Source organism: Monodelphis domestica, chromosome 2, assembly GCF_027887165.1.
Source record: "Monodelphis domestica isolate mMonDom1 chromosome 2, mMonDom1.pri, whole genome shotgun sequence".
Classification (NCBI taxonomy): Eukaryota; Metazoa; Chordata; class Mammalia; order Didelphimorphia; family Didelphidae; genus Monodelphis; species Monodelphis domestica.
Genome location: NC_077228.1, coordinates 202554078 through 202580675, shown reverse-complemented (window position 1 = coordinate 202580675; position 26598 = coordinate 202554078). Strand labels below are relative to the sequence as shown.

The following is a 26598-nucleotide window of genomic DNA, read 5'->3' as shown; positions in this document are numbered from 1 at the left end:
GAAGAAAAGAGAAAGGATATAGGATGGAGGGCAGATGATGGGAAATAGTGCAGGGGCAGGTGCTTGTGTGATGAGAGATTTGGATGAACCAGAGGATTCAGGTTAAAAGAAAGGAGTAACCTACAGTATAGGTGGATACAGAGGTCAAGAAAAGGAGTTACCCACATGGTAAGTGAGGCCTGAAGTGTATAATCCACCTGTAGCATCATGGTCACAGGTTTTAGGTCATCCTGGTGACTGGACCTAGGGAGATACAATAGAGGGGAGAATGGCGGAGGAAAGGCTTTCTAACCCTATCAGGGAATGAAAAATCTGGAGGGGGTCATCTAAGGGATCTCTTGTATCCCACATACCCCACTCCCACTTACGTGGAAAGCTGCAGCTGAGCCTCAATGTCCCGAGTCTGTAGGGTGATACCGATGACCTCAAAGGCAATAAACAGCTCCATCTTTGAGGAAAAGGTACAACAGAAGAGGTTAGTGGCCTCTGAATCACTGCCTCCAAGGTCAAAGGCAAGGTAAAGGAAGTATAATACTAGAAATATGCTTATTCATTCAATTTCTCTCCCCTTTTCCTATTGTTTCAAAGGGTCTTTCTTTCCATCTCTTCTACTCCCAATTCTCAGTGTCTCTTTTCTCTCCCCTCTATCTTTGTTCAAATTCCTCATCCTCTGCCTATGCCAATGTTTTTCAATTTTTAAAATTTAAAATCTTTTCCCATAGTTACATGATTCATGATTCCCCCCTTCCCTCCCCTGTCCTGGAGCTAACAAGCAATTCCTGTGTTATTCATGTATCATTGTTCAAAACCTATTTCCATGTTATTCATATTTACAGTAGAGTGATCTTTTAACATCAAAATCCTAATTATATCCCTATCAAACTACATGATCGATCATGTGTATTTCTTCTGCATTTCTGTTTCCACAGTTCTTCCTCTGGATGTTCTACTACATAAGTTCCTTTGGATTGTCCTGGGTCATTGCATTGCTGCTAGTAGAGAAGACCATTACATTCGATTGTGCCACAGTGTACACTGTGTACACTGTTCTCCTGGTTCTGCTCCTTTCGCTCTGCATCAATTCCTGGAGGTCGTTCCAGTTCACATGGAATTCCTCCAGTTCACTATTCCTTTGAGCACAATAGTATTCCATCACCAACATATACCACAATGTGTTCAGTCATTCCCCAATTGAAGGGCATCCCCTCATTTTCCAATTTTTTTGCCACCACAAAGACTGCAGCTATGAATATTCTTGTACAAGTCTTTTTCCTTATTATCTCTTTGGGGTATAAACCCAGTAGTGGTATGACTGGGTCAAAGGGCAGTCTTTTCGTGCCCTTATGATTCCAAATTGCCCTCCAGAATGCTTGGACTAATTCACAACTCCACCAGCAGTGCATTAGTGTTCCAATTTTGCCATATTCCTTCCAACATTTATCCCTTTCCTTTGATGCCATATTGTCCAGTCTACTAGGTATAAGGTGATACCTCAGAGTTGTTTTAATTTTATGTCAGTGTTTTTAAGTAGCTCCTTGAAGGTGGGGACTGTTTTTTTCTTTATATCTTTAGCATTCAGTACACTGTCTATGTACTACAGTAACACCAATTTCAATGGCTTCTCTCTTTGGGACTATAGTTCCTGCATCTTTAAGAGAGAATGGAATCTTGGGGAGTTACTGTTTAAATGTCATCTGGAAAGAGTTAACTGTCCTGGCTGATTGTAAGAACCAGGGTTAAAAAGAACTAAAGATAACTTCTTGAGAGACTTTATGTCATGGAGAATGAGAAAAGAAATTTTGAAAGAACTGAGTTTAATTCTAGTTCTGTGGAGATGGCATCCAGAGAGAACTGATCTGTATCAGTTCAGTACACAAAGGAGGCCCCAGTTGTGGTCTCTAGTTAGAGGTTGCCAGAGCTGTGATTTTTCTTACAGATGCTACATTGTTGAAATATTTAAATATGACTTGGTATTGCTGCTTACAGTGTTAATAAATTACACAGCCAGTGACATTAATGTTATATTATTTAAACCTGTGAAGGTGGAGAAAGAAAAGAGAAATATGAAAGGGTAAGCAAAAAGAAAAATAGAGAGAGAAAGGAGAGAGACAGACAAAAAGAGATGGAGGTATAGAGGGAGGAAAGAGGAAGAGGGGAAGGGCCATAAGGAAAAGAAGAAAAAGAGAATTGGGATAAAGAGATAAATTTTTTTTCACCTTGGATGATATTTTATTTTGCATTTCATATCCAGTTTCACATTCTAATAGGATCAGCAATGACAATAATAATCTATTCTCCAAAGTCTGAATATAAGCAAGATGGCTGCAGGGAAAAGGTAAAAGCACTTCAGGACCAAATAGGAAGGGAGAGAGAGAAACAGACAGACATGAGGAGAGGAGAAGAAAAAACAGGAATGAAAGCTTATGGGAAGACATTTTGCCAGTTTATTTATAAATTGGAGTGGGGGAAATCAGAGTTAATTCACAAATGAGAGATTATGTATTTCTATTAATTTATGAGGAAATATTAGATACATAACCCTTGATTGCCTCAGAGAATAAATAAGGATATGAGCCAATAGTCATTAGAGAGCAGTGAGAGTTGTTGTGGTTGTCAGCTAATGTAGTACACATGACTGACACTCATGTGAGTTCTACATGAGGACATTCACCCCTAAATTTTCCAGGAGGACATTTCTTGAACCAAATGAATTTCCCAGCCCATTCTCTATCCCATGCAGCTACATGTTTCCCTCTTCACTCATGTCTCTCCCTCCCTATTCCTCTGATTCTATGATATCGAAGAAATAGAAAAGGACAGAATAAAATAAATCTCTGAGCCAAAGCAAGAAGGAAAAAAGCCAAATGGGCCAGCATATCTTCCTGGGCTTCAGGGACACCTAAGGGAACTTAGTCCCAAGGCAGCGAGAATAAGGGAAGATGGAAATCAAGAGATAGATCAAGGCATGGCAATCCACTCTATCATTTTTTTTTGGGGGGGGGGAATATGAGATTTACACTGGGACTCTATATCCCTCCTTGAAACTCTCACCTTCTGGTTCTTCTTAAAGGGATTTCCCAGCTCACACAGGATGGTCTCATTGTTGGCCTGGCAGGTCCCAGCCTTGGGGATAAAGATGAGACCAGAGAAAGATTTGGGGAATAGGGGCAGTTAGTCAGATTTGGACTCTCCCTTCCCAAAATAGGCTTCAAACTCAGTGACTCCCACTGCTTTCTCTCCCTAGTGGAAGACTCAGGAATTCTCATCCCCAAAAATTCTAGACCTGGAGGTTAAGTGAGGGGAAGGCAGCAAGGATGCTGGGTCAGATCAGGTAGTGTTCAACCAGTTCTTCCAGCCCAACCACAAATAGCAACAGGGGTACTGTTTATTAAACAGAAGTAGAGGTGGGGGGGAGGGAGGGAGGGACACACAGTGAATCCCAGTGCATTCAAATCAACATGCAAATTAATATGGATGGTGATATCCTTGCTTTCTCATTCAGACCTCTAGAGGTTCCCATGGGAAACTGGGGATGGGAATGGGCAGACTCACAGGGCGGACAGAAGAGAGGAGTAGGACTGGAGACAAAACTAAAGTGAGCAAAGCCTCATGAGCATCCTCTCCAGCTCGGTCCCTGCTGGGCATGTTGGTTACATTGATGTTCAGGAACAGTTTTCGGACATCCCTACTGTACTGGAGTCTAGAAGTGAGGATAAAAAGATGGGAGGGGAATGAGTCTCCCTCTGTACTTCAGGTCCCTCTTGGCCAATCAGGGTCTGCCCCTGTAGACCCCTCTTGGCCAATCAGATTCCATCTCCCTCAGCCCCATCCCCCACATTTGGCCAAGGAGGCCCAGTCCTACCCCATCAGATATCATCAGTACCATGAGGCTTGGGTCTGCTCCCCTGATACTTAACTTGACTCTTCAGGGTCTCTTACCTGTTCATGGGCTGTAGCTGTTCAGACAAGAAGGCAGCCTGAAGCTGTAAGTTACTGTCACATTTGTTATCAATACCACACTCCTTCTGGAACTGAATCTGGAGGTACGAAGACAGGGGAAATGGTAAGGGGATCAAGGTTTTCAGGAAAAGATGACCCTTGTGGCAGGGGCAGAGCTGTCCTAACAGGAGAATGTTTCTCCCTGTCCCCAAATCCACATGATGGATAGTGTGTTCCCCCCTCCCCCCCATCCATAGCCCCATGAAGGTCCTGACAAAGGTGGGATGTTCCTGGGTCTGACCCCTGCGGTATATTCTAATACCCTCAATCTTCTCAGTCACCTGACGCCCCTGGCTTGGGGCTCCTCTGTCCCTCCCCTTTTCCCACACCCTCATCCTTGTATGTACTCCAAAATGCCTGTTTAACTGACCTCTGTTTGGTTCTCTCTGGGCTGGGCCTCATTAAGGATAGGAAAGGCATCCAGGGAGTGGAGTCCCAGGCGTGGGCGCTTAGGAAGCTTCTCTGGTAAGGAGTAGTTCATGAAGATTGAGATGGGGCGCAGCTTGTCCCGAATATTGTCCTGGAAGTGGGGGCGGGGAAGACTGAGGACCATTCCCCTCCATCCAGACCTCCTTCTCTATTGGACTTCTTCCTCCAGAGGGACCTCTACATGAAGCTCCTTGGGGGCACTGGGGATGGAATTCTCCATCTTTGGAACCCAGAATCCCCTTATTCTTCCACACTAGCAAAGTGGTATATAGTACTTAATAAAGTAATTAAGGGATAGCAAGGTGGCTCAGTGGATTGAGGGCCAGGCCTGGAGACCAGGGTTTAAATCTGGCTTCAGACACTTAATAGTTGTGTCACTCTGGAAAAGTCATTGTAAAATGAGCTGGAGAAGAAAATGGGAAACCCTGCTAGTATCTTTGCCAAGAAAATGGGGTCACAAAGAGTTGGAAATGACTGAAATGAATGAACAACAACAACAAAAAAAAAACAACTATGTGCCAAGCACTATGCTAAACACTTTATAAATGTTATCTTATTTATACCTCACAAATACCCTCATTTTACAACTGAGGAAACTGAAGCAAAAAGAGGATAAATGACCTAGCCAGGGTCACACAGGTAGGAAGTATCCACCACTCTATCTACTTAGCTGCCTCCAATACAGAGATTAAGTGACTTGCTTAGGATCATACAGTCAGAAAGTATCTGGAGCTAGATTTGAACTCAGGTCTTTCTGAGTCCAGGTCCAGTGCTCTATTCAACTAACTGAATTCCTAATATGAAGACACAGCTCTTCCTTGGACTCCCTGTAGCCTAGCTCCTCTTTCCACTCATCTGTGTCAATAGATTTCTTGGGTCAGATCATGTCAGCTACTAGAAATCATCTCCAAAGGGAATGTTTTCACATTATCCACACAGAAACACGCACACCCGCCCATTCCTCACCACCAGAAGCAGATCAAGGGTCTGGCAGTGGGTGTCGGGCATGGAAAACAATCCATGGTAGGTAGAAGAAAGGCTTCTAGCAAACCGGACTCGGGGTGGTCGCCGATCTCGATCTGCCTCCAGGGTATATGCCAGGGCTGTGAGAAGGCATCAAGGTAGTCAACTAGGGTAGGATGTCATGGAATAAGAATAATAATCACAGTTTTATGTTTGTCTAACACATAAAGAGGGCTCATAGCTTGTGTTTCCAATGCTGATTTACAAAGCTCTTTACATAAACTAACTTCTTTGGTCCTCACACCAAATCCACAATGTCTAAAAACTATTATGATCTCTATCTTACGGATAGGGAAACTAAGGTCCTGAGAGGTCAAAATGACTCACCCAAAGTCACAAAACTAGAAAGTAGCAGAACTGGGTCTTGAACTCCTCCGTGAATACTAAGTCCAGTTTTTAGGCATTGTACCCCCAAGCCCCGGGCCCAGATCCCCTCAGCCCCCCCATTTGAAGACACTCACTGATGTTTCGTCTGTAGCTTGGGTTCCCTGCACTTTGGTTATAGGCGAAGCACACCTCAACCTGAATGCTGCAAGGACCACCAGAAGGAGGTCAAGAGAAGGGAACAACAAGCATTCCTAGATCCCACCACCCCTGACTACTGGTAGAAGGAAAGGAAAGGCACCAGAAGAAGGCTGGTGGAATCTTGCTGGGAAGACAGAAAACAGAGATGACTCTGGGTAAAACTGGGAAATCAGCAAAATGGATTTCTAATGTCTCTTTTCATTCATTCACAAATAGAGAGAGCACCTACTATGTGCAAGGGGCTTTGTTAGGTACTAGTGACACAAACCCAAAATGAAAAGCTCCCTCTAGGAGTTTACATTCTACAGGGGATAGGGCAGGGAGGAAGGGGCAGATACAAGATTTAAACAATGGGCAAAACCGTTTGGGAGAGGGGTGAAGGAAGGGAGGGCTGCTAAGGGGAAAGTAGCTCACCAGGACGTGGGAGTACAGTGGGTGGGATCCAGCATGGTAGGTCTCACAGCCAGAGTTTTGTTGAGGATGTTGATAACTGGTCGGGCTCTGTGGGAGGAGGAAGGGAAGTCTCATCTTAATACATATTTGGTTGGTTGTGAGCAGACCAGACCCTAAGTTCTTATTCTGTGAAGAGCTCAGAGCACTGGTCGGGGAGCTTCCAGGGCAAGGTGATCTCAAAATCTAACTAATCCAACATCTCTTGGTCACATCCAAGGAGAATGAGTCCAGAAGATGGGGCATGACTTGGCCAAGGTCATATGACACATTGGTCTATCCACTGTAGAGGTACCCACTTTGAAGTCTTCAGGGTGGACTGAGAAGAGAGATGGCCCATTGCTAGGTTCATCCTCACCCCCATTATCTATTCCCAGCTGTAGGTCAGACACCCATAGAAATGGTGACCTCTCAGGAGAAAGGGAGACAGTACATTAAGTGAGGATAAACTAATAATAATAGCTAGCATTTATATAATAGATTAAGGTTTGCAAAGCACTTTTATCCATATTATTTCATTTGATCCTCACAAGAGCCCTGGGAGGTAGGTGCAATTATTATTCCTGTTTTACAGACAAGACAACTGAGGCAAACAGTTAAGTAACTTGCCCAGGGTCACAGAGCTAGAAAGTATCTAAGGATGGATTTGAACTTAAGTCTTCCTCATTCCAGGTCCAGGGCTCTATGCAACAGACCACCTAGATGCCTAATTATTTCAGATTCTAAAACAGATCCTTTCTTCCAATCAAGGGCTCTCTCCATCATTCTGCTTCTATCTGGGAGAATGTAGTTGATGATAGAGAAATAAGGAAGAATAAACAGAAAACACAAAGACAGAGAGTTGGACACAGAAAAGGCAATCAATAGACAATTGCTGATTGAAAAACAGTGAGGGACAGACAAAGCATGGACCTCCTGATTCCTAAGGGGTCCTCCAAGCCAGTCCAGCCCACTACCCTTACCCACTACCCACTATCCTGCTCACCGCAACAGCACGATGCGGTCAGCCAGGCTCCCCACCAGCAGGTCAGGGTACGAATTCTCATCGACGTCGAGCCGCCCACTCAGCGAGTAGCCAAAGGTGGTCAGGCCAGGGGTACCAAGTTTATCCCCATGAATCACCTGGGAGCAAAGTGGGGTGTGTGGTGGTGGTAGTGTGTGCAGGGAAGGATTGCAGAGGAGAAGATGGCAGGACCTGGGGCCAGGGGCTGTAGGGTTTGTTTGTTTGTTTTCAATCCCTACCTTCCATCTTAGAATCAATACTGTGTATTGGTTCCAAGGCAGATGAGCAGTGAGGGCTAGGCAATGGGGGCTAGGTGACTTGCAAAGGGTCACACAGCCAGGAAACATCTGAGGTCATATTTGAACCCAAGACCCCCTGTCTCTAGGTCTGGCTCACAATCCACTGAGCCACCCAGCTGTCCCTGGCTGTAGGGTTTTTTCTGTGTTTACATTTGGTGGGGGAGATGGAGATGACACATGGAGGGATAGTCAAATGGATAGATGGGCAGCTGGAGATAAGGCAAAGTGGCAGCCAGCCCAAGGGATAGAAGAATGATTGGAGAATGACTGGAAAGCCACCACGGCTGACTGTTTAAACAGTGGGATAAACCAAGAACTGAACAGTAAACCAATGGACAGAAAGACTAGACGGGGACATGGGACAAACAGGCACTTGGACAGGAAGGGAGGGATGAACACACTGAGTGATAGGCAGGTGGCTGGCCCAGTGGCAAGCCCCCTCCCTGTACCTGCTGAGGTTGGTCCCTGATGCCTGAGGAGCTGCTGTGGTAGATGTAGACTTTTCCCAAACCCTCAAATGGAGCACCCACTGCAATGTCTAGGAAAGAAGGGAGTACGGAGTAAGAGAGAGAGAAAGAACAATTCACCTTGGGATGGGTCACCCAGAAAATCCATCCTACTCTTCCCCCTCTCCCAGACTGTTTCCAGGCCAGAGAATCAAGGACCTCTAAGGAAAGAGGAATAGGTTGGTGGCAGGGAGGGGCAGCAAGGTTTAGGGAAATAAAAAAGGATCAGACAGGGAGGGAGACAAACTAATTGAAAAAATTTTAAATGTTATAGAAATATAGACTCAGAAGGGCCTTTCAATAATTTAGTCCTACTCCCTTGTTGAGTTGAGATCATGAGAGGGAAAGAGACTTGCCCTTTGGTTACCCAGCTAGGTAGAAACAGAGTTAGGATTCTTTGGGGTTTTTTTTTAACCCTTATCTTTCATCTTAGAATCAATACTGGGTATTAGTTCCAAGGCAGAAGAGGAGTAAGGGCTAGGCAATGGGGGCTAAGTGACTTGCCCAGGGTGACACAGCTAGGAAGTGTCTGAGGCCATATTTGAACCCAGGTCCTCCTATCTTTACACCTGCCTCTCAGTCCATTAAGCCACCCAGCTGTCTCACCAAAGTTGGATTCTAATTCAGTTCTAACTCTGCCTGGAGCTCTGGGTACATTACCCCTCATCTTCCCTTCAAAATCAACTCCACTCACTTCCACTTTCCTGGTACCATCATCTACTAATCACCCTTACTTCAAACTCTAAATTCCGTTCTTATTCCTCCCTCACTTTTACCTGCCACTATCCCTAAATAAACAAATAAATGAGTCTCTGAGGCTGCTAGATGACACAGTGAATACAGTGACTGACTTGAAGTCCAGAACAGAATTCAAATCTAGTCTCAGTCATCTATTAGTTGTGTAGCCTTGGGCCAGTCACTCAATCTCTCTGTGCCTCAATTCCCTTATCTATAAAATATACAAATTGAACTCAATAACATCCAGGGTTTCTTGACTCATGATCCTATGGATTTTTTACTCATAACATTCTAGCTCAGGATCTCCTAACAGCTGGACTACTGGAATAACTTCCCAGTTGATCTCCTTTGTGATAAGGAAAAGTTAAGGAGGAAAGTGTGTGTTTGCAGAGGGCAGAGGCATGGGACAGCAGAGTAAGGGATTCTGGAATTCTGCAAGGGAGAGTTAAGCTGTTGCTAAGAGACAGTTGGACCTTGTGCTGCTCTAACTCTCTGGCTTACCTGGAGGGGACTGGCTGCCTTCCCTTGCTGGCTGTTTTCTATCTGGTCTCCTCCCTCCTACCTGCTTCCCTTGCTGGCTGGACTGATATCGACAGAGCTTCCTGGTGTGATCCTGAACTGTCTGGGCATCTGTCTGTAAGATTTGGTCTGGGATCCTTTTGGATCCAGGACCTCTTCCTGAGCCCTGTCCTGCCTTACTGCCAAACCCACTACCTCTAATACCACCACCAAAAGGGGGGGTTGGTTAGGTCTAGTTACATTAGGGTCTGGGTCTTTAGACAGCTCCCATGCCTCTGCCCTCTGCAAACACACACTTTCCTCCTTAACTTTTCCTTTCCTTATAATACCTTGGTACTTTTTCCTGACACACTCTCTGCCCCTCCTTCCCCCATCATTCCTTCCCATCCGAGGCTGAGCAGAACTGATGTGACTCACTCTGAAATCTTCAAAAGTCCCTTTTTACCTACAGGATACAGTCCTTCTGTGCTCTGACCTCCACCCAACATTTCAATCTTGCCTGCTCTTGCTTCCCTGTATGAATCCTGTTGGCTCATCCCAGCCAAACAGGAACTTTATTTGCTTTTCCCCACCAATCTAGTATGGTGAGGAATGTCTTTGGACCATCAGAAAATAGTATTAATCTGCAAGACCTTTCTTTGGATTGTACTGTGGCGAGAAAGACCTTAAGTCAGGTTTCTACCATATTTTATCAGGTATATCACTCCAAAATTCTGTTAATCTTTATTTTAAATAAGCAAAACTTCCTGTAATTCAGGGATTGGGGGGGGGGGGCTCCCCTACATGTTACCAGAGTTACAATTGTTTCCATTTCAATGTCCAAGTTCATATTAGAATGTGAAAGCCTTGGTTTAGATATATCTCTGGCCAGCATATGGGTTATCAGAATACTTTTCTTGTACTTTAAAGTTAGATTATGAAGTAATTGTTATTATCTTTGGATATTAGAAGTTAATGCAATATTGCCAACCTAGTGTTTCTAACTCTTATAGATCCCAGGGCAGAGCATGCCTACTATATTGTAATTATTAAAATTTCTATTGTGTTAAATATGATTAAAAATAAGCCCAAGAATTTTAAAAAGAACTGTCCTCCAAAGACTTCCCCACCTAGCATGGCTTCCCTTTTCTCTAAAGATCTAACGATTTCCATTCTTCAATGCCCATCTTGTCCTACTGTTCCTAAGAAGTCTTTTCTGAGATCCCCAGGCTAGATATCTTCCTTCTTCTAAACCCCAGAGCTTTCTGGGTGTAACACTCATTTGGCATTTAAACAACTGCCTTGTTTTGTTATCCATCTTTTCTTGTGTGCATATCATTCCTCTGACTGCAAGGCAATTTCTGGGAAGAACGAGACTGTATCTAATTCTTCTCTGTACTCACCCCGCTGCAGCTCAGTGAGTTGTACAGTGCCCTCACAAAGTAGGTATTTCATAAATATTTGTGGACTTGAAGGAGTAATGTGTGTGTGTTGGGGGGTGGGGATCAGGCAGGAGAAGGGGGAATCTTACCCTGGAAGCCATCCTGGTTGATGTCTCCAATGCTGGCCACGGAGAAGCCAAAAGTTGAGCCACTTGGGCCATGGAGGTGTCGAGAGGGGTGGAGGGGGAAGATGCCCCCCTGATTCATAAAAATGTAGACTGCACCGCCTATCTCCTCCTTCCGTTCAAAGTAATAGGGGGCACCCACCAGGAGATCCTGCCACCTACCCCAGTGGAGAGAAGGATGTGAGGGAAGTGGCCCTGTAATGGCCCTTCCCTTCACAGTGATCAATGGATACACTGTCCAGGAACAAACCCACATACATAGCCTTGGGACTGTCTTAGACATGCCCTTCAGCCTTATATTTGGGATACAGGAAGGCCATAGGAGATTCATGTATGGACAAGCCATGTTAAATACTTAACTGGCCTACAAAAGGCACGCAAGTTTTAAACAGCACATCCCCAAGAACCATACAAAGCCATGCTCCACATGAAAACCCATGCACAAGAAAGAAAAATTGTTTCTAAACGACACTCCAATCCAGAGCCCTCCACACATTCTGATCTCAAATCCATGGGAAAAATGAAAGATGAATGAATAATTACACAAGTCTCTGTCCAGTTCCCTGGACTGGCAGAGAAGAGTGATGCTTGGATTAGGAAGAAGATCCAGAGTCTCACTCACCCGTCATTGTTAAGGTCTGCTAGGGCAATGGCACCACCAAAGTAGGCGCCCACTTGCTTCCCCTCCAACACCTGCTTCAGTTCCATTTCCCCACCTGCCTCCAGGTTCATGAGGAAGACAGCACCTGCGTGTTGGTACCGGGGAGCACCAGCCACAATTGTGAGACTCTCAGGATGTAAGATGCCATTCCCCACTTGTACTGTGTACCCTAGGAGAAGATGAGAAAGGAGAGGTGGGTCATGAGGGACATCACTATAGTCTGTTTATAGTTTGTTTTTTTTAATTATTACTTTCTACCTTAGTAACAACTCTAAGACAGAAGGGCAAGGGTCAGGCAAACTGGGTTAAGTGACTTGCCTAAGGTCACACAGAGAAGAAGTGTCTGAGGCTACATTTGAACCTATGTCCTCCAAACTCTGGACCTGGAGTTCTGACCACTAAGTCACTTAGCTGCCTCTAAAATACAACTTTTTATTATTGTTCAGTAATTTTCAATCACATCCAACAATTTGAGATCCCCTCTTGGGGGTTTCTTGGCAAAGGTACTAAGATGTTTTTGTCATTTCCTTCTTCAGCTCATTTGTACAAATGAGGAAACAGAAGCAAATAAGGTTAAGTGACTTGCCCATGGTCACACAGCTAGGAAGTGTCTGAAACCAGATTTAAGCCCAGGTCCTTCTGACTCCAAGCCTAGGGCTCTATCCACCAAGCCACCACTTAAATGCCCTTTTGTTGTTGTTTAGTCATTTTCAGTCAGATTCTACTCTTTGAGATTCCCTTTTAGGGGTTTCTTGGTAAAGATAAGGGAATGCTTTTCACCATTTCCTTCTCTGGTTCATTTGTATTTTTTTTCTTTCCACTTATATATAGAAATAATTTTTGACAATTGTTTTTTGATGTTTTAGAATTCTAGTTTTCTCCTTTCCTGCTATCCATGACTCTCCAAGGTGATGAATAGTCTGATATAGATTATATCCCTACTTTCATGTGATACATATTTCCATATTGCTCTTGTCATGATGGAGGTCACATGAAACACGTACAATGGAAATCTCATGAAGGAAATAGAGTAGAAGATGGCAAGCTCTGATCTGTACTCAGACTCTCTTAACAATTCCTTCTTTGGCTGTGGAGAGCATTTTCATTATTATGAGCTTTTGTGATTATCTTGGAAACTTGCTTTGTAAATAATGGTTTAGTCATTCACAATGATCACTGCACAGTATTTCTGGTAATATATACATTGTTCTCCTGGTTCTGCTTACTTCCCTTTTTATCAGTTCACATAAGTCTTTCCAAGTTTTTCTGAACTCATCCTGTTCATCAATCTTTATGGTACAACAGAATTCCATTACAACCATCTACTACAGCTTGTTCTTCCATTCTCCAAGTGATGGACACCCCCTCAGTTTCCAGTTCTTTGCTGCCACAAAAAGAGCTGTTAAAAATATTTTTATACAGGTGGATCCTTTTCCCTTATCTCTGATCTCTTTGGGATACAGACCCAGCAGTAGTATTGCTAGGTCTAAGGGTATGCATAGCTTTGTGGCCCTTTGAGTCTGGTTCCATATTGCTCTCCAGAAACCAAGAGTGAATTGTGTTGCAATTTTCCCACATCCCTTTAAGTATTTATCATTTTCCTTTTTGGTCATATTAGTCAATCCAGTAGGTGTGAAGTGGTATACCAAAGTTGTTTTAATGTGCATTTCTCTGATTGATAGGGACTTGGAGCATTTTTACGTATGTCTATGGACACTCTTAATTTCTTCCTCCAAGAACTGCCCATTCATATGCCTTGACTGTCTTTCAATTGGGAAATGTTTTGTATTCTTATAAATTTGGCTCAGTTCTCTATATATTCAAGAGCTGTGTCTTTTGTCAGATATTTGCTATAAGATTTCCTCCCAAATTTGCTATTTCTCTTTTAATCTTGATTGCATGGTTTTATTTGTATTAATCTTTTTAAATTTAATGTAATCAAAACTATCCATTTCATTTTTCATAATGTTTTCTATGTATTGTTTGGTCATAAATTCTTCCCTTACCCATAAGTCTGACAAGTAAACTTTTCCATGTTCCCCTAATTTGCTTATGGTGTCACTCTATTTTTAAATCAAGTTCATTTTGACTTAGTCCTGGTATATAGTGTGAAATGTTGGTCCAAGCCTAATCTCAGTCATACTGCTTTACAGTTTTCCCAGTGGTTTTTGTCAAATAATGAGTTCTTTCCAAAACACTTGGATCTTTAGGTTTATCACACACTAAGTTGCTATGGACATTGACTGTCATGTGCCGATTGTCTAATCTATCCCATTGATCCACTACTCTATTTCTTAGCCAGTGCCAGATTGTTTTTTGCTATTTTTTTTTAACCCTTACCTTCCATTTTTAGAATACTTAGAGAGTAAGAGCTATGCAATTGGGGGTTGTGCCCAAGGTCACACAGCTAGGAAGTCTGAGGCCAGATTTGAACCCAGGACCTCCTGTCTCTAGTCCTGGCTCTAATTCTCTGAGCTACCCAGCTGCCCCCAGTACCAGATTGTTTTGATGATTACTATTTTATAGAATACTTTGAGATATGATATGACTAGGCCTCCTTCTTCTATAATTTTTCATTAATTCCCTTGATATTATTAGCCTTTTGTTCTTCCAACTGAACTTTGCTGTTATTTTTCTAGTTCTATGAAATAATTTTTGGGTGGTTTGATTGGTATGGTACTATATTGGGTTGGCCTACCCAGGAGAAATTAGTGCTTTTCCAGTTTAGGTCTGATTTTATTTGTGTGAAGAGTGTTTTGTAATTGTATTCATATAGTTTCTGGGTTTGTTATAGTAGATATATCCCTAGGTATTTATATAAAATGACTAGGGTCATTTTGAATGGAATTTCCTTTTCTATCTCTTGTTGCTGGGTTTTGTTGGTGATAAATAGAAATGCAGATAATTTATTTGGGATTGTTTTGTATCCTACAACTTTGCTGAGACTCTTAATTTTTTTTTTTTATTTTTTTAACCCTTACCTTCCATCTTGGAATTAATACTGTGTGTTGGTTCCAAGGCAGAAGAGTGGCTATGAGTTATTGATTATTTCCATTATGGTTGATTTGGCTGATTCCAAGGGTTCTCGAGGTATATCATCATATCCTCTGCAAACAGTGGTAACTTTGTTTCTTCATTGCTTATTCTAATCCCTTTTCATTTCTTTTTCTTCTCATTGCTGTAGCAAGCATTTCTAGTACAATATTAAATAACAGTGGCAGCAATGAGCACTCTTGCTTTACCCCTGATCTTATCAGGAAGGGTCTTAATTTATCCCCATTAAAGATAATGCTTGCTGATGTTTCTAGATGGAGGCCATTTGACACTTTAAGAAAAGTCACCTTTATTCTAGAGTTTTCTAATGTTTTTTTAAATGTTGTATTTGGTCAAATGCTTTTTCTGCATCTATTGAAATAATCATGAGATTTCTATTGGCTTTATTATTGCTATGGTCAGTTATGCAGATGGTTTTCCTAATATTGAACCATCCTTGTATTCCTGAAATAAAACCCAGGTGGTATCTGATTCTCATGTTAAAATTGATAGTATTTTGCTAATATTTTATTTTTAAAAATTTTCATCAATGTTCATTAGGGAGATTGATCTATAGTTTTGTTCTCTGTTTTATCTTTTCCTGGTTTAGGTATCATCACCATATTTTATATAATAAGAAGAATTTGGAAGAATTCCCTTTTGCCCCTTCCCCCCCCCCCCCTAAATAGTTTATGTAGTATTGGAGTTAGTTCTTTGAACATTTAGGAAATTAGTAAATTCACTTGTGAATCTATCTGGTCCTGGGCCATTTTCTTAGAGAGTTCTTTGATGGTTTGTTCAATTTCTTTTTCTATGATAAAGTTGTTTTAGTATTCTCTTTCCTCTTGTTAATCAAAGTAGTTTATATTTTTGTAAGTATTCATCTATTTCACACAGACTGTCAGATTTATTGGCAATATAATTGGGCCAAATGACTTCTGATAATTGCTTTAATTTCTTCTTCATTAGTTGTTTCACCTTTTTAATTTGGTTTTCTTTCTTTTTAATAAAGTTAATGAAAGGTTTATCTATTTTCCAGCTCATTTGTACAGATGAGGAAATGGAGGCAAAAAGGGTAAAGTAACTTATCCAGGATCACAAATTTGAATTCAGGTCTTCTCAGCACTCTATGTACTGCTCCACTTAGTTGCCCCCTGCATATAGTTCTAATCACTTCTCTTGATGTCCCCTGGGAAGCATACCCTAGTCCAGAGGTACTTCTCTATATTTTTTGTGCCATGGACTCTTCAGGCATTCTGGAAGCCTTTGGTCCCCTCCTTGGAATCATGTTTTTAAATGCATAAAATAAAATAAATAGTTATGAAGGAAACCTATTATATGGGAGTATTGATATGAAAAAGGAGAGTGGCTGCCTCATTCTCTCGGTATCCATTCACCACCACCAGACTTCTGTTTTGACCAACCAGGGTTTCTTTTCTTCATTCCATAGTCAAGGATTGTAGCCCTGGACTCACCAATATAGAGATGTCCTCGGTCCTCTTTTTCAGTATAACTGTGCTCTGAAAAATCCCAATCTTTCCGCTGGATCATGTAGCTGGTTCCTTAAGGAGAAGAAGAAACAATTAGCATGAACTCAGAACCCATCTCTCCTTCTGCCTGGCCCTGAATTACCATAGAAACCATTCCTGCCTTCCACCATCTTTCTCTCCAAGGACACTCTCTCTTCCTTAGAGAGGCCAAGTACAGGGGCAGGGAAAAAGTGTTCCACTGTGAGTCAAAAGACTTGGGTTCAAATTCTGGCTCTGCTGTCTGTTGTAAATCTTGGATAAAGCACTTGATCTCTCTGAATTTGTTTTTTTCCCATGTGAAAGAGGTTGGACTAGATGAATTCTAAGGTCTTTTCTTACTCTAAATTCCAGACAGTAGCTCTAGGAAGATCATAGAATCATTGGTTCTTAGAGTAAGAATTGACCTGAGAAATCATTTCAGATTAACACATTTAGAGATAAGAAACTAAGGCTCAGAAAAGCAAGTCAACTAACTAGGCCATGGTCACATAGGCATCAAGAAGCAGAGATAGGATGCTATTTCCAGTTATGTGATTCCAAAATCAGGAGCCTTTCTATTATACTCGGCTACTTCCTTGCCACCGCAAAGAGACCCTCTCCAAGGTTTGAATTCAAAACCTACAGACATCTATTTTTTTTAAACCCTTACCTTCCATCTTAGTATCAATACTAAGTATTATTGGTTCTAAGGCAGAAGAGTGGTAAGGGCTAGGCTGGAGGTTAAGTGACTTGCCCAACAGGGTCACATAGCTAGGAAGTAGCTGAGGCCACATTTGAACCCAGGACCTCCCATCTCTTGGCCTGGCTCTCATCCACTGAGTCACCCAGCTGCCCCCCCAGCTGCCCCTCAGACATCTGTTTTCATGGTCTCCCAAATTCTTACACTTTGGTTGATTGTTCCAGTCTCAGGAAAAGCTGATTCTATAATGGCTCTTCATATCCACTTGAGGGCTCTCTTTTTGCTCTAGTTGGCAGTCATGTGGTGCATGGAATATATTTAGAGGGGGGGATGGAGAGAGAAGTGAAAGGGAGAGAAAGGGAGAGGAGGGTGGATAAAGAGAGGGAGAGATGAAGAAAGGGAGACAGGAGTGGGGAGAGGAAGAGAGGAAGAGGTTGAGAGTGGAGGGAGGGTGAAAGGGAGAGAGACAAACAGAGACAGACAGACAGAAAGAGAAGGAAGGAGGAGAGAAAAGGGAGTAGGAAGAGGGGGAGAGGAAGAAAGAAAGAGGAGGGAGAGGAAGGAATAGGAAGAGGAAAGGAGAGAAAGAGAAAGGGAGAGAGAGTGGAAGGGAAAAGTTTCCAGCAGAGAAAGTCAAACAGCTTGACCTACAGTAGTAGGCAGCCACCTGTATTAAGAATGGATGGCTCTGGGCAGCTAGGTGGCTCAGTGGATTGAGAATCAGCCCTGGAGAGGGGAGGTCCTGGCTTCAACTCTGGCCTCAGACATGTCCAAGCTGTGTGACCCTGGGCAAGTCACTTAGCCCCCATTTCCTAGCCCTTACCACCCAGTATTGATTCTAAGACAGAAGATGAGGGTTAAAAAAAAAACAATGTCTGGCTCAGGGTGGGAAAGAAGAGAGAAAGCAGCTGGTCATCATGAAGCTTTCCCTGGTGCCTCTACCACTGGCCTGGGCTAGATAGCATCCACCACTTTCCACTTTTTCTTACCCACCTCTCCAGTTGTAGGCACCAGGTGCCCCGAAGTACACAGTGTTGTGGGTGAAGCCCCCACTGGTGCCCATCTGGCACATGCCAGTGGCCAGGTAGTCTGTGTTGCTGTTACACATCTCATTGTGGTAGGTCTGCCAGTCGTCTCTGGGGTCGAGTTGTAGATCATTGCCCCGCACATAACACTTGCCCACCATCCGCCGCTGGTCCTCTGACCCTGACCATAGCACCTTGGTGTAGCGATGGGCACAGACCTGGGGAACCCCAAACCCAGACACAACTTTTATCACAATCTATCCTATAGGTCACATAGGAGATGCCCAACCAGGGACCTAGACAAGCAGTTGTCTGCCTGTCCCTCAGACCTCTGTCACCAGGGTCTTCTCTGTTATTCTGAGAGGAGAGGAAGGAGGGAGTCCTGGGTTATTTTTCATTTCCAACATTATCTTTATTATTTTCTTTACTACTACCTTCTGTCCTAGAATCAATATTAAGTATTAGTTCCAAGGCAAAAGAATAGTAAGGACCAGGCAATGGGGGTTAAGTGATTTGCCCAGGCACTGCTAGGAAGTGTCTGAGGCCAGATTTGAACTCAGGACCTCCTGTCTCAATCCACTAAACAACCTAACTGGCCCCCACCATTCTAAAAGCTGAATATCCTACCCTGTGTATTAGATTCTCCCTGGGAGGGAGGGAGGGAAGAGAAAGGAAGCACTGCTCTTTGGAAGATAAAGGAGTTTGGGGGGTTATCCCAGAAGGATGGGTTGGATGTAGTCCTTGACTCAAAGGTCAAAAAGAAACTGGTTATAGAACAAGTTAAAGACAACTTTCCTGCACTCCCCACCCAGAAGACCCTGTTCTCCTAAAGTAAAAACAAATAAAAACAAAAACAGCTGCTGACCTAGAATTAGATTGTGTGTGTGTGTGTGTGTGTGTGTCTGTGTCTGTGTCTGTGTCTGTGTCTCTGTGTGTGTCTTAAAGGCAGCGAAGTGATAAAGTAGAAAGAGTTGAAAGAGTCTTGGAGTCAAGATGAACTAAGTTCAAATACTGCCTCAAACTCTTACTATTTCCATGCCCTTGAGCAAGGCATTTAACAACTTTCAGCCTCAGTTTCCTCATTTGTCAAATGGGGATAATAGTAGCTACTTCACAGGTTGTGCTGAGAATCAAATGAGACAACATATAAAATGATTTGCCAATCTTCAAGGGCTCTATAAAAATTATTATTAACAATGATCTAGGACAATTCTGAGGGACTTGTGATAAAGAATGCTACCCATCTCCACAGAAAGGACTGTTGGGAATCAGAATGAAGATGAAAGCAAATGGTTTTTCACTTGTTTATTTGGGGGTTTGGTTTTATAAGATTAATAACTTACAAAAAGGAATAATATGGAAAAATTTTAAAGAATGACAAAATGATTAATCTTTACCATTCTTTTGATTCTAAGACAGAAGGAAAGGATTTTAAAAAATAGGACAAGTGAAGATGGAGAAAATCATCTAGGCAGTATAGTGGTTAGAGTGTTGACCCTGGAATCAGGATGACCTGAATTCAAATCTTGTCTCAGAACTCAAAAACTGTATGATCCTGGACCCTTAAATCTCTGCCTCAGTTTTTCATTTGTAAAATAGAGATAATAATAGACCTGTCTCCCAGGGTTATTGGGAGGATCAAAAGAGATTATTTTGTAAAGTTCTTTGCAAACCTTAAAGCACTATATAAATACTAGCTATCGTCACCATCTTTATTGTTGTTGTTGTTGTTCTTGTTATTATTATAGCACCGGACCAATTTAGAAATGACCAAGAATTGGGAATCCAGACAAATTCACGGACAGAATTCTAGATCCAAAGTGCAATAGAGTCTAGAATCAGTCCAGATTTTGATTCCAGAGTTTTGTTCCTCCAGAAGGGAGGGCTGGCCCTGAAGGAAAGATAGCACTGAGGAGTGAGAGTGGTGGTGGAGCACGGGAGGACAGGGGAAGGTGGGAGAACTAGAACAAAAGGGTTCCAGGGAATGTTCCAAGGTAGATAAGAGATCCTGAAGCCCAGACTGGAGCAGGCAAGGTTCCCCAGAAACTGTGCCACTTCTTCCTGGCTCCCTTTGCCCCGCCTCCCAAAGGAAGCAATTAGAGCCAACTTTGTCCTGCCTGGGGCCCCTTCTGCCCTTTCCTCCCAGAGGCTCGCTCAGCTTGTTCCCACGAAGGGTGGGCACTCTAGGGGCTAGGAAGAGCAATGAGACGCAGACGAGGGCCGTGCCACACCCAGCCTGGGGAGAGCAGCGAAACCCCACGGGGAACACCAAGACATACACATATTGTTCTCAGAAGCCCAGGTACTCATATTCCTGGTTTTCCTTGGCCATGTAACCTTCCCTCCACCTCCAGGGAGACCTGAATAGTTTGCAGGGTACAAGGGAAATACAGAAGCCATGACTGCCCCAAGTCCCATTTAGCCACTCACCAACACTCTGCCTGCAGGTCCCTGGCTGGCCACTGTCACCCCAAGCCACATGTCCTCAATAATGTGCTGCCTGGGATCACCTGGGAGCAAAGGAAGGAACAAGGAGGGATACATAATACCAACCCAAATCCACACCTCACATTCCTAGAGCTTCTCAAGGGTAGGCAACTAGGATCTGTCTGATTCAGTTAGGCAGACCTAATTCTAAAATGTACCCAATCTTCCCTTCTCTGGCCCTGGGGTCCTTTTTCCTTTTCCCCATACCCCCTGGACACCAGGCTCCTCTCCCCAGCCTAGTCCTGCCTTCCCAACCCAGTTCCCTGGAATGTTCCACTACTCTTCTTCCCACTACAATCTATACCTCTAAGTCCCCAGTCGACTCTAAGCCTTAGAGTGCCAGGTCTACAATCCCTTTTTGAGGATGGTGACCTCATCTCCTTTGCTCTCTGAAACCCTGCCCCCCAACCCCATAGAACTTTGGATGATGCCCAAAGGGAATACTCAGGACAAGGAGATTTGTGACTCCCTCCTTACTTTTTTCCTCTATATCCATCCGTTTACAGTCATTTGTCTGGGAGCTGAGGGGGCACCAGTATACAGCGCCTGTCCGGTTTGTATAGCCATCGGGGATAGCGAGGTCCTTGGGGGCACCGGCAAGAAGCCTAATAGGGAAGAAAAGAAACCATAGGTCAGACTCACGGCTGGTTCTCAGGAGGGTGCTGTCCAAGGGAAAGGGAAGCCCATCCTAAACAAAAAGCACCCACTTTGGAGAGGATGGGACAACTGGGTGCTTTCCCTGACTGAATGGCCTCAAGATTATCTCTGCAAGTTTCAGTTCTCCCCTTACCCCAAGAAAATAACCATCTTTAGAAAGTCCAAAGTGTCATTGAGAGGTACAGGAAGATCTGAGTAAAGTTTCTGTTGTGAGCCATGTCTGACTCTTTGTGGCCCTATCTGGTATTTTCTTGCTAAAGATCCTGGAGTGATTTGCCATTTCCTTCTTCAATTCATTTGATAGATGAGGAAATGGAGGCAAACAGGGTTAAGTGACTTTTCCAAGGTCACACAGCTAGTAAGTGTCTGAGGCCAGATTTGAAATCAGGAAGAGGAGTCTTTCTAACTTCAGGCCCAGCATTCTATCCACCTAACTGTCCTGATTAAAACATAAGGGGCATCTCATGCTCTACTGAGGAAATCAAGACTATTTACATGAACTCCCCCTCCTCCCTTTCACTGCATCTCAGTCTTTGACTTCATCCTCTATTCTCTTCTCCTTTACCCTCTGCTGAAGATGTGATCCTTCCCTCCAAAGCCAACTTGTCCAACAAATGCAGTCCTATCTTCTTCTGTCTTCTCCAGCAAAAGATCCCGAGAATTATTCTCTTTCCCCCGGCCTTCAAACTCTTCTCAAACATTAGATCCTTCCCTCCTACCTAAAAACTTGCCTAAGTCTCTACCATCCTTAAAAACCTCTCACTAAACCCAACCATCTATCCTCAAAGCTATCAGCCTATTTCTCTCCTTTCTCTCTTCCTTCCTTCCTTCCTTCCTTCCTTCCTTCCTTCCTTCCTTCCTTCCTTCCTTCCTTCTTTCTTTCTTTCTTTCTTTCTTTCTTTCTTTCTTTCTTTCTTTCTTTCTTTCTTTCTTTCTTTCTTTCTTTCTTCCTTTCTTTCTTCTTTTCTTTCTTTCTTCCTTTCTTTCTTTCTTCTTTTCTTTCTTTCTTTCTTTCTTTCTTTCTTTCTTTCTTTCTTTCTTTCTTCCTTTCTTCCTCCCTCCCTCCCTCTCTCTCCCTCCCTCCCTCCCTCTCTCTCCCTCCCTCCCTCCCTCCCTCCCTCCCTCTCTCTCTCTCTCTCTCTCTCTCTCTCTCTCTCTCTCTCTCTCTCTCTCTCTCTCTCTTTCTTTCCTTATATTCTGTCTTAGAATCAATACCGTATAGTTGTTCCAAGGCAGAAGAGGAGTAAATGCTAAGGAGTAAATGAGGGTTAAGGGACTTGCCCAGAGTCACATAGCTGACATATAGCTCAGACACAAAAGAAATGTCTGAGGCTAAATTTGAACCCAGGACCTCCCATCTCCAGGCCTGGCTCTCTATCCACTGAGCCACTTAGCTACCTCCGAGTCAACATTTCTAAAACAGAATTCATTCATTTTCCCACTGAACGCACTCTTCTTTTACCTTCTTTCTTCCTATGGAAGATGCCACTATACTTCCAGTCACCCAGGGATGTCATTTCCCACTCCTCTCTCCCTCTCGGTCTCTGTTTCTCATCTTGTCTCTGTCTAGCTCTCTGCTATTTAACCAGCTGTGAAATCTAGGTGTTTCTAACTCCAAACATCTCTTGCCTTGATCCCTTTCACCAACCCAGAGGGCCACCACCCAGTTCAACAGGCCCTGGTCACCTCTTGCCTGGACCTAACTGGTCTCCTTGTCTCGCATCTCTAAAGGCACAGAAAGCCTTACTGCTGCTCCAGCAACCTACACCCAAGCCAGGGAGTTGGGCTGGCTGAGCTGGGGGCAGACCGCAGGGTAAGGGGTTCCTGACGGGCTGCAGAGCTACCAGGCAAGGCATTGCTCTGCTCTCTATCTTCCGACCCCATCCCAGAAATCAAGATCAGTCAGATAAATGCTGAAAATCAGGAAGGCGGCAGACGTTTGTGCCTCCCTCCCTTACTCTCCCATAGGCCACACCAGGACTGGGGTCTCCGAGCACCACTGCTCCCTGCCCTATTACCTGGGTTCTAATCCAATTCTTGGCCCAAGGGGCCTCGTGTTCGTTTCTCTCCCTCCCACCAGCCACTGGCTCTTTTATTCTCCTCTCTTGCCCTTCCACACCTGGCATTAAGGCTGAGCCAAGGACAGCATGAGGGTGCAATCTCTGCCTCTAGTGGCTATGAGTTGCTGATGAGGGGCAGATGGGGGCGGGAGAAGAGGTTCAAACCCTGGGCATGTAGAGACCTGGAGATCCCTCCCTCCCCACATCAGGAATGTAGAACCTGGGGAGCCTGGTAGGGGGAGGGGGTAGGACACAACCTATACTTCCCTACACACTTCAACAGCAAAAGCTTTGTTCTGAGCCCCCGAGGAAATAAGAGGAGGGAGGGGAGTTAAGGGGAGTCCCCTTCCCCCTCCCCTTGGCAGTACCAACACACACAAGGTTGGCCAAGTGCCAGCCCTGCCCTGTCAGCCCCTTGTTAGTCACTTCCTAGTCTGATACAGGAAGGGGCAAGGAAAACCACGATGCTCTTTGGTGACTGACCACCCACTAGGGCCTACTGCCCCACCCCTTCCACACATGGGCCGGAAGCCTGGGCTAGGGGGGTTGGAAGATGTTCCAATCTATGGGTGCCACTTTTTAATTAATTGCTGTCCAACTTCCTTATATATGGGACGGTGAATGATAAAACCAGGAATCCTAGATCCTATTTCTCCAGGAGAGGTCCCTGAAATCCTCACCCGATCAGTAGCACTGTGCTGGTAAATGTTTAACAACCAGTTCTCTAAAACCCTAGGACACAACTTTTAAATTTAATCTGCATTTTTGTCATGTTCTCTATCACTTAAGTCTAGGCCAGTGGTCCTCAACCTCTCTAATGCTATGACCCCGCAATACAGTTCCTCATGTTGCGGTGACCCCAAACCAAAAAATTATTTTGGTGGCTACTTCAAAACGGTAATTTTGCTACAGTTATGATTCGGAATGTAAATACCTGATATGGATTATGTATTCTCATTGCTACAAATTGAGAGGTTGAGAACCGCTGGTCTAGACAATCAAGAAGATAATAAATTAAGTCCTAATTCAATTTCTGAGATGTAAATGTTCTCATTGAACATTTAACAATCAGCTTTCCCTGTCTGAGCTGCCTACCAGATTAGTCAGACTGAAGAAGAGAACAGACTTGCCCACAAATGTAAAGATGGTTATTAGGAAGGCAAAGGCTAACATCAGAGCAGGAGAGATCAAGGTTAGCCATCCTGTAGTCCTCTCAACTCTAAGGACACCCAAATATGAGTAATGGAATTGGCAGGGAATGCTAAGCACAAAGGCTGGACAGAGTCCTGCCTGGAGGCAAGGGACTGGTTGAAATGACCTCAAGATGGTTTTGGTGCTTGAAGGAACAGGAAGAAAGGGGGGGGGGGGAATCTAGAGAAGGTTCAACCTAGATCCCATCAATGAAATGTAACCAAAAGAATTGTGCCCACCCTCTCTGCCAGGGATCATAAGCTGCCCCTGTTCCTCTACCCAAAGAGGGAGGAGGAAGGAAGGGAGCGGGGAGTGGTAGGGTCCCCTCTTCCCCAGCCCAGACAATATCCTGCCTTCCTGGGCAGCTAGCATGCCCTGGCGTGTAAGCTAACCCACTTCCCACTCCCCTCAATATCAGCCCCCTCCTAAAGTCTCAAGCAAGCAGAATAAAAGTCAGTCAATTGTCTGTCTGCCTACCCCTCACCTCCTCCATCCTTAGTGCAAGCCCTGGGTCTGTGGACACGAAGAGGGGGAAAAGACAGGATGCTCAAAAGTCACCTCCCCCACCAATTCCATTCTGCAATCCTCTCCTTCCCCAGAGATTCCACAAGGAACCTTCCCGCAATACCACCCCCCCCCACTCCTAGCCCCTGAGTATTTTTAGCTCCTGGCTCAGAGGCCCCTCCAGTCCCACTGGCTCCTTGCCCAGGATGGAGCAAATCAGAGCTCTAGGCTAGGTTGGGGGAAAGGTGGAGGGTAGGGGAAGCAGACATCAGGGACAGAGGAAGGAGCCCAGGTGAAAACACTGACAGCATGCTGGGGGTGGGGGGTGATTGATCCTAGTGTAACCCAGTCTGACTGGTTGGGGTCCCCTCCCAGATGAGGGTTAATTCGATTCCACGAATATTTACTATATGCAAAGCACTGTGCCAGTGGCAGGGAAAGATACAAAGTTTAGATACAGTTGGTTTTTTTTCTATTTATCTTGTGAGATCTCAGAGTATGGTGATGGCACCCCAACACAGATACCATATGATATCCAGTTAAGTGCAGAGGAATAACACAAGACATGGCAGAGAAGAGACTCTGCAGAAGTGTCATTTGTGTTAAGATTAAGGACTGGGTAGGCATATAAACTAAGGTTGCTAGGTGGTGCAGTTGATAGAGTGCTGGGCTCCATGTCAGGAAGACCTGAGTTCAAATATAGACTCAGAAACATCCTAGTTTTGTGATTTAGGGCAAGTCAATTAGCCTCTATTTGACACTAGGACTGGAGTCAGGAAGACCCAAGTTCAAATCTGATCTCAGACTAGCTGTGTGATCCTGTGCAAGTTAATTAGTCCTATCTACCTCAGTTTCCTCATCTGTAAAATAAGCTGGAGAAAGCAATGGCAACCCATTCCAGTATCTTTGCCAAGAAAACCCCAAGGACAAAAGCCCACAGGGTCACAAAGAGTCAGACACAACTGACCACTGAACAATAGCAACAGACTATGAAACAGTGGCAGAAGTAGGTCAGGAGTCCTTCACAACTATACTGATGGATTGATGGAGGAGGAGAGGGCTCCTGGACTTTAAGTGCCATGTAAATGAGCATTTCAACCTATTAAAAAGTTTTAGTCATAGTGGACAATGCATTGGACATAAGAATCAGAGTGTCTTGCTTCTACTACTGTCCATAATATGTCCATTGTTTATAAATTTGGCTTCCTAATCTGTAAAATGATGGTGGTTGGACTCATTGGCCTTTAAGGCTCTCTTATACCTCTAAATCTATGATCTCAAGAAAGGGTTTACCACCTCACTCACCCACTGGCCCAGTGATAGGGTAGAGGCAGTGCAGGAGTTTGTGGAGAGAGGGAGATGGATATGGATTTTTGTGTCAAAAATAGCCTGTTCCAAGTAGTGGTATATGATAATTGAATATGATTGAGCTATAAGAAATGACGAGCAGGATGCTTTCAGAAAAGCCTAGAAGGACCTACATAAAATAATGCAAACCAAAGTGAGCAGAACCAGAAGAGCATAATACACAACAACAGCAATTTGTACAATGATCAACTATGAATGATTTAGCAATTCTCAGCAAACAAAGATCTAAGACATTCCTGAAGGATATATGTTGAAAAATACAAACCTCCTCCAGAGAAAGAACTGAAGGATGTCTGAGTACAGATCAAAGCATAGTATTTTTCACTCAATTTTCTTCATTTTTTAAAATATGTGTCTTCTTCCACAA

General features: G+C 43.9%; 1 protein-coding gene across 2 annotated transcripts in view; it reads right to left on the bottom strand.

The window, feature by feature from the left end:
- ITGA3 (integrin subunit alpha 3) overlaps window positions 1-26598 on the bottom strand; it is a 44166-nt gene that overhangs the window by 8105 nt on the left and 9463 nt on the right. For both annotated transcript variants that reach the window (XM_056816891.1, XM_056816892.1), the window contains exons 2-18: window positions 20929-21056; window positions 20395-20474; window positions 17933-18182; window positions 16207-16293; window positions 11660-11867; window positions 11002-11195; window positions 8178-8266; window positions 7412-7548; window positions 6391-6477; window positions 5913-5980; window positions 5395-5531; window positions 4370-4519; window positions 3940-4037; window positions 3553-3700; window positions 3052-3123; window positions 369-448; window positions 166-243 (exon numbers count right to left, since the gene is read on the bottom strand). In XM_056816891.1, coding sequence (XP_056672869.1) covers window positions 166-243; window positions 369-448; window positions 3052-3123; window positions 3553-3700; window positions 3940-4037; window positions 4370-4519; window positions 5395-5531; window positions 5913-5980; window positions 6391-6477; window positions 7412-7548; window positions 8178-8266; window positions 11002-11195; window positions 11660-11867; window positions 16207-16293; window positions 17933-18182; window positions 20395-20474; window positions 20929-21056 — 2091 coding nt within the window. The remainder of the gene's footprint in view (window positions 1-165; window positions 244-368; window positions 449-3051; window positions 3124-3552; window positions 3701-3939; window positions 4038-4369; window positions 4520-5394; window positions 5532-5912; window positions 5981-6390; window positions 6478-7411; window positions 7549-8177; window positions 8267-11001; window positions 11196-11659; window positions 11868-16206; window positions 16294-17932; window positions 18183-20394; window positions 20475-20928; window positions 21057-26598) is intronic.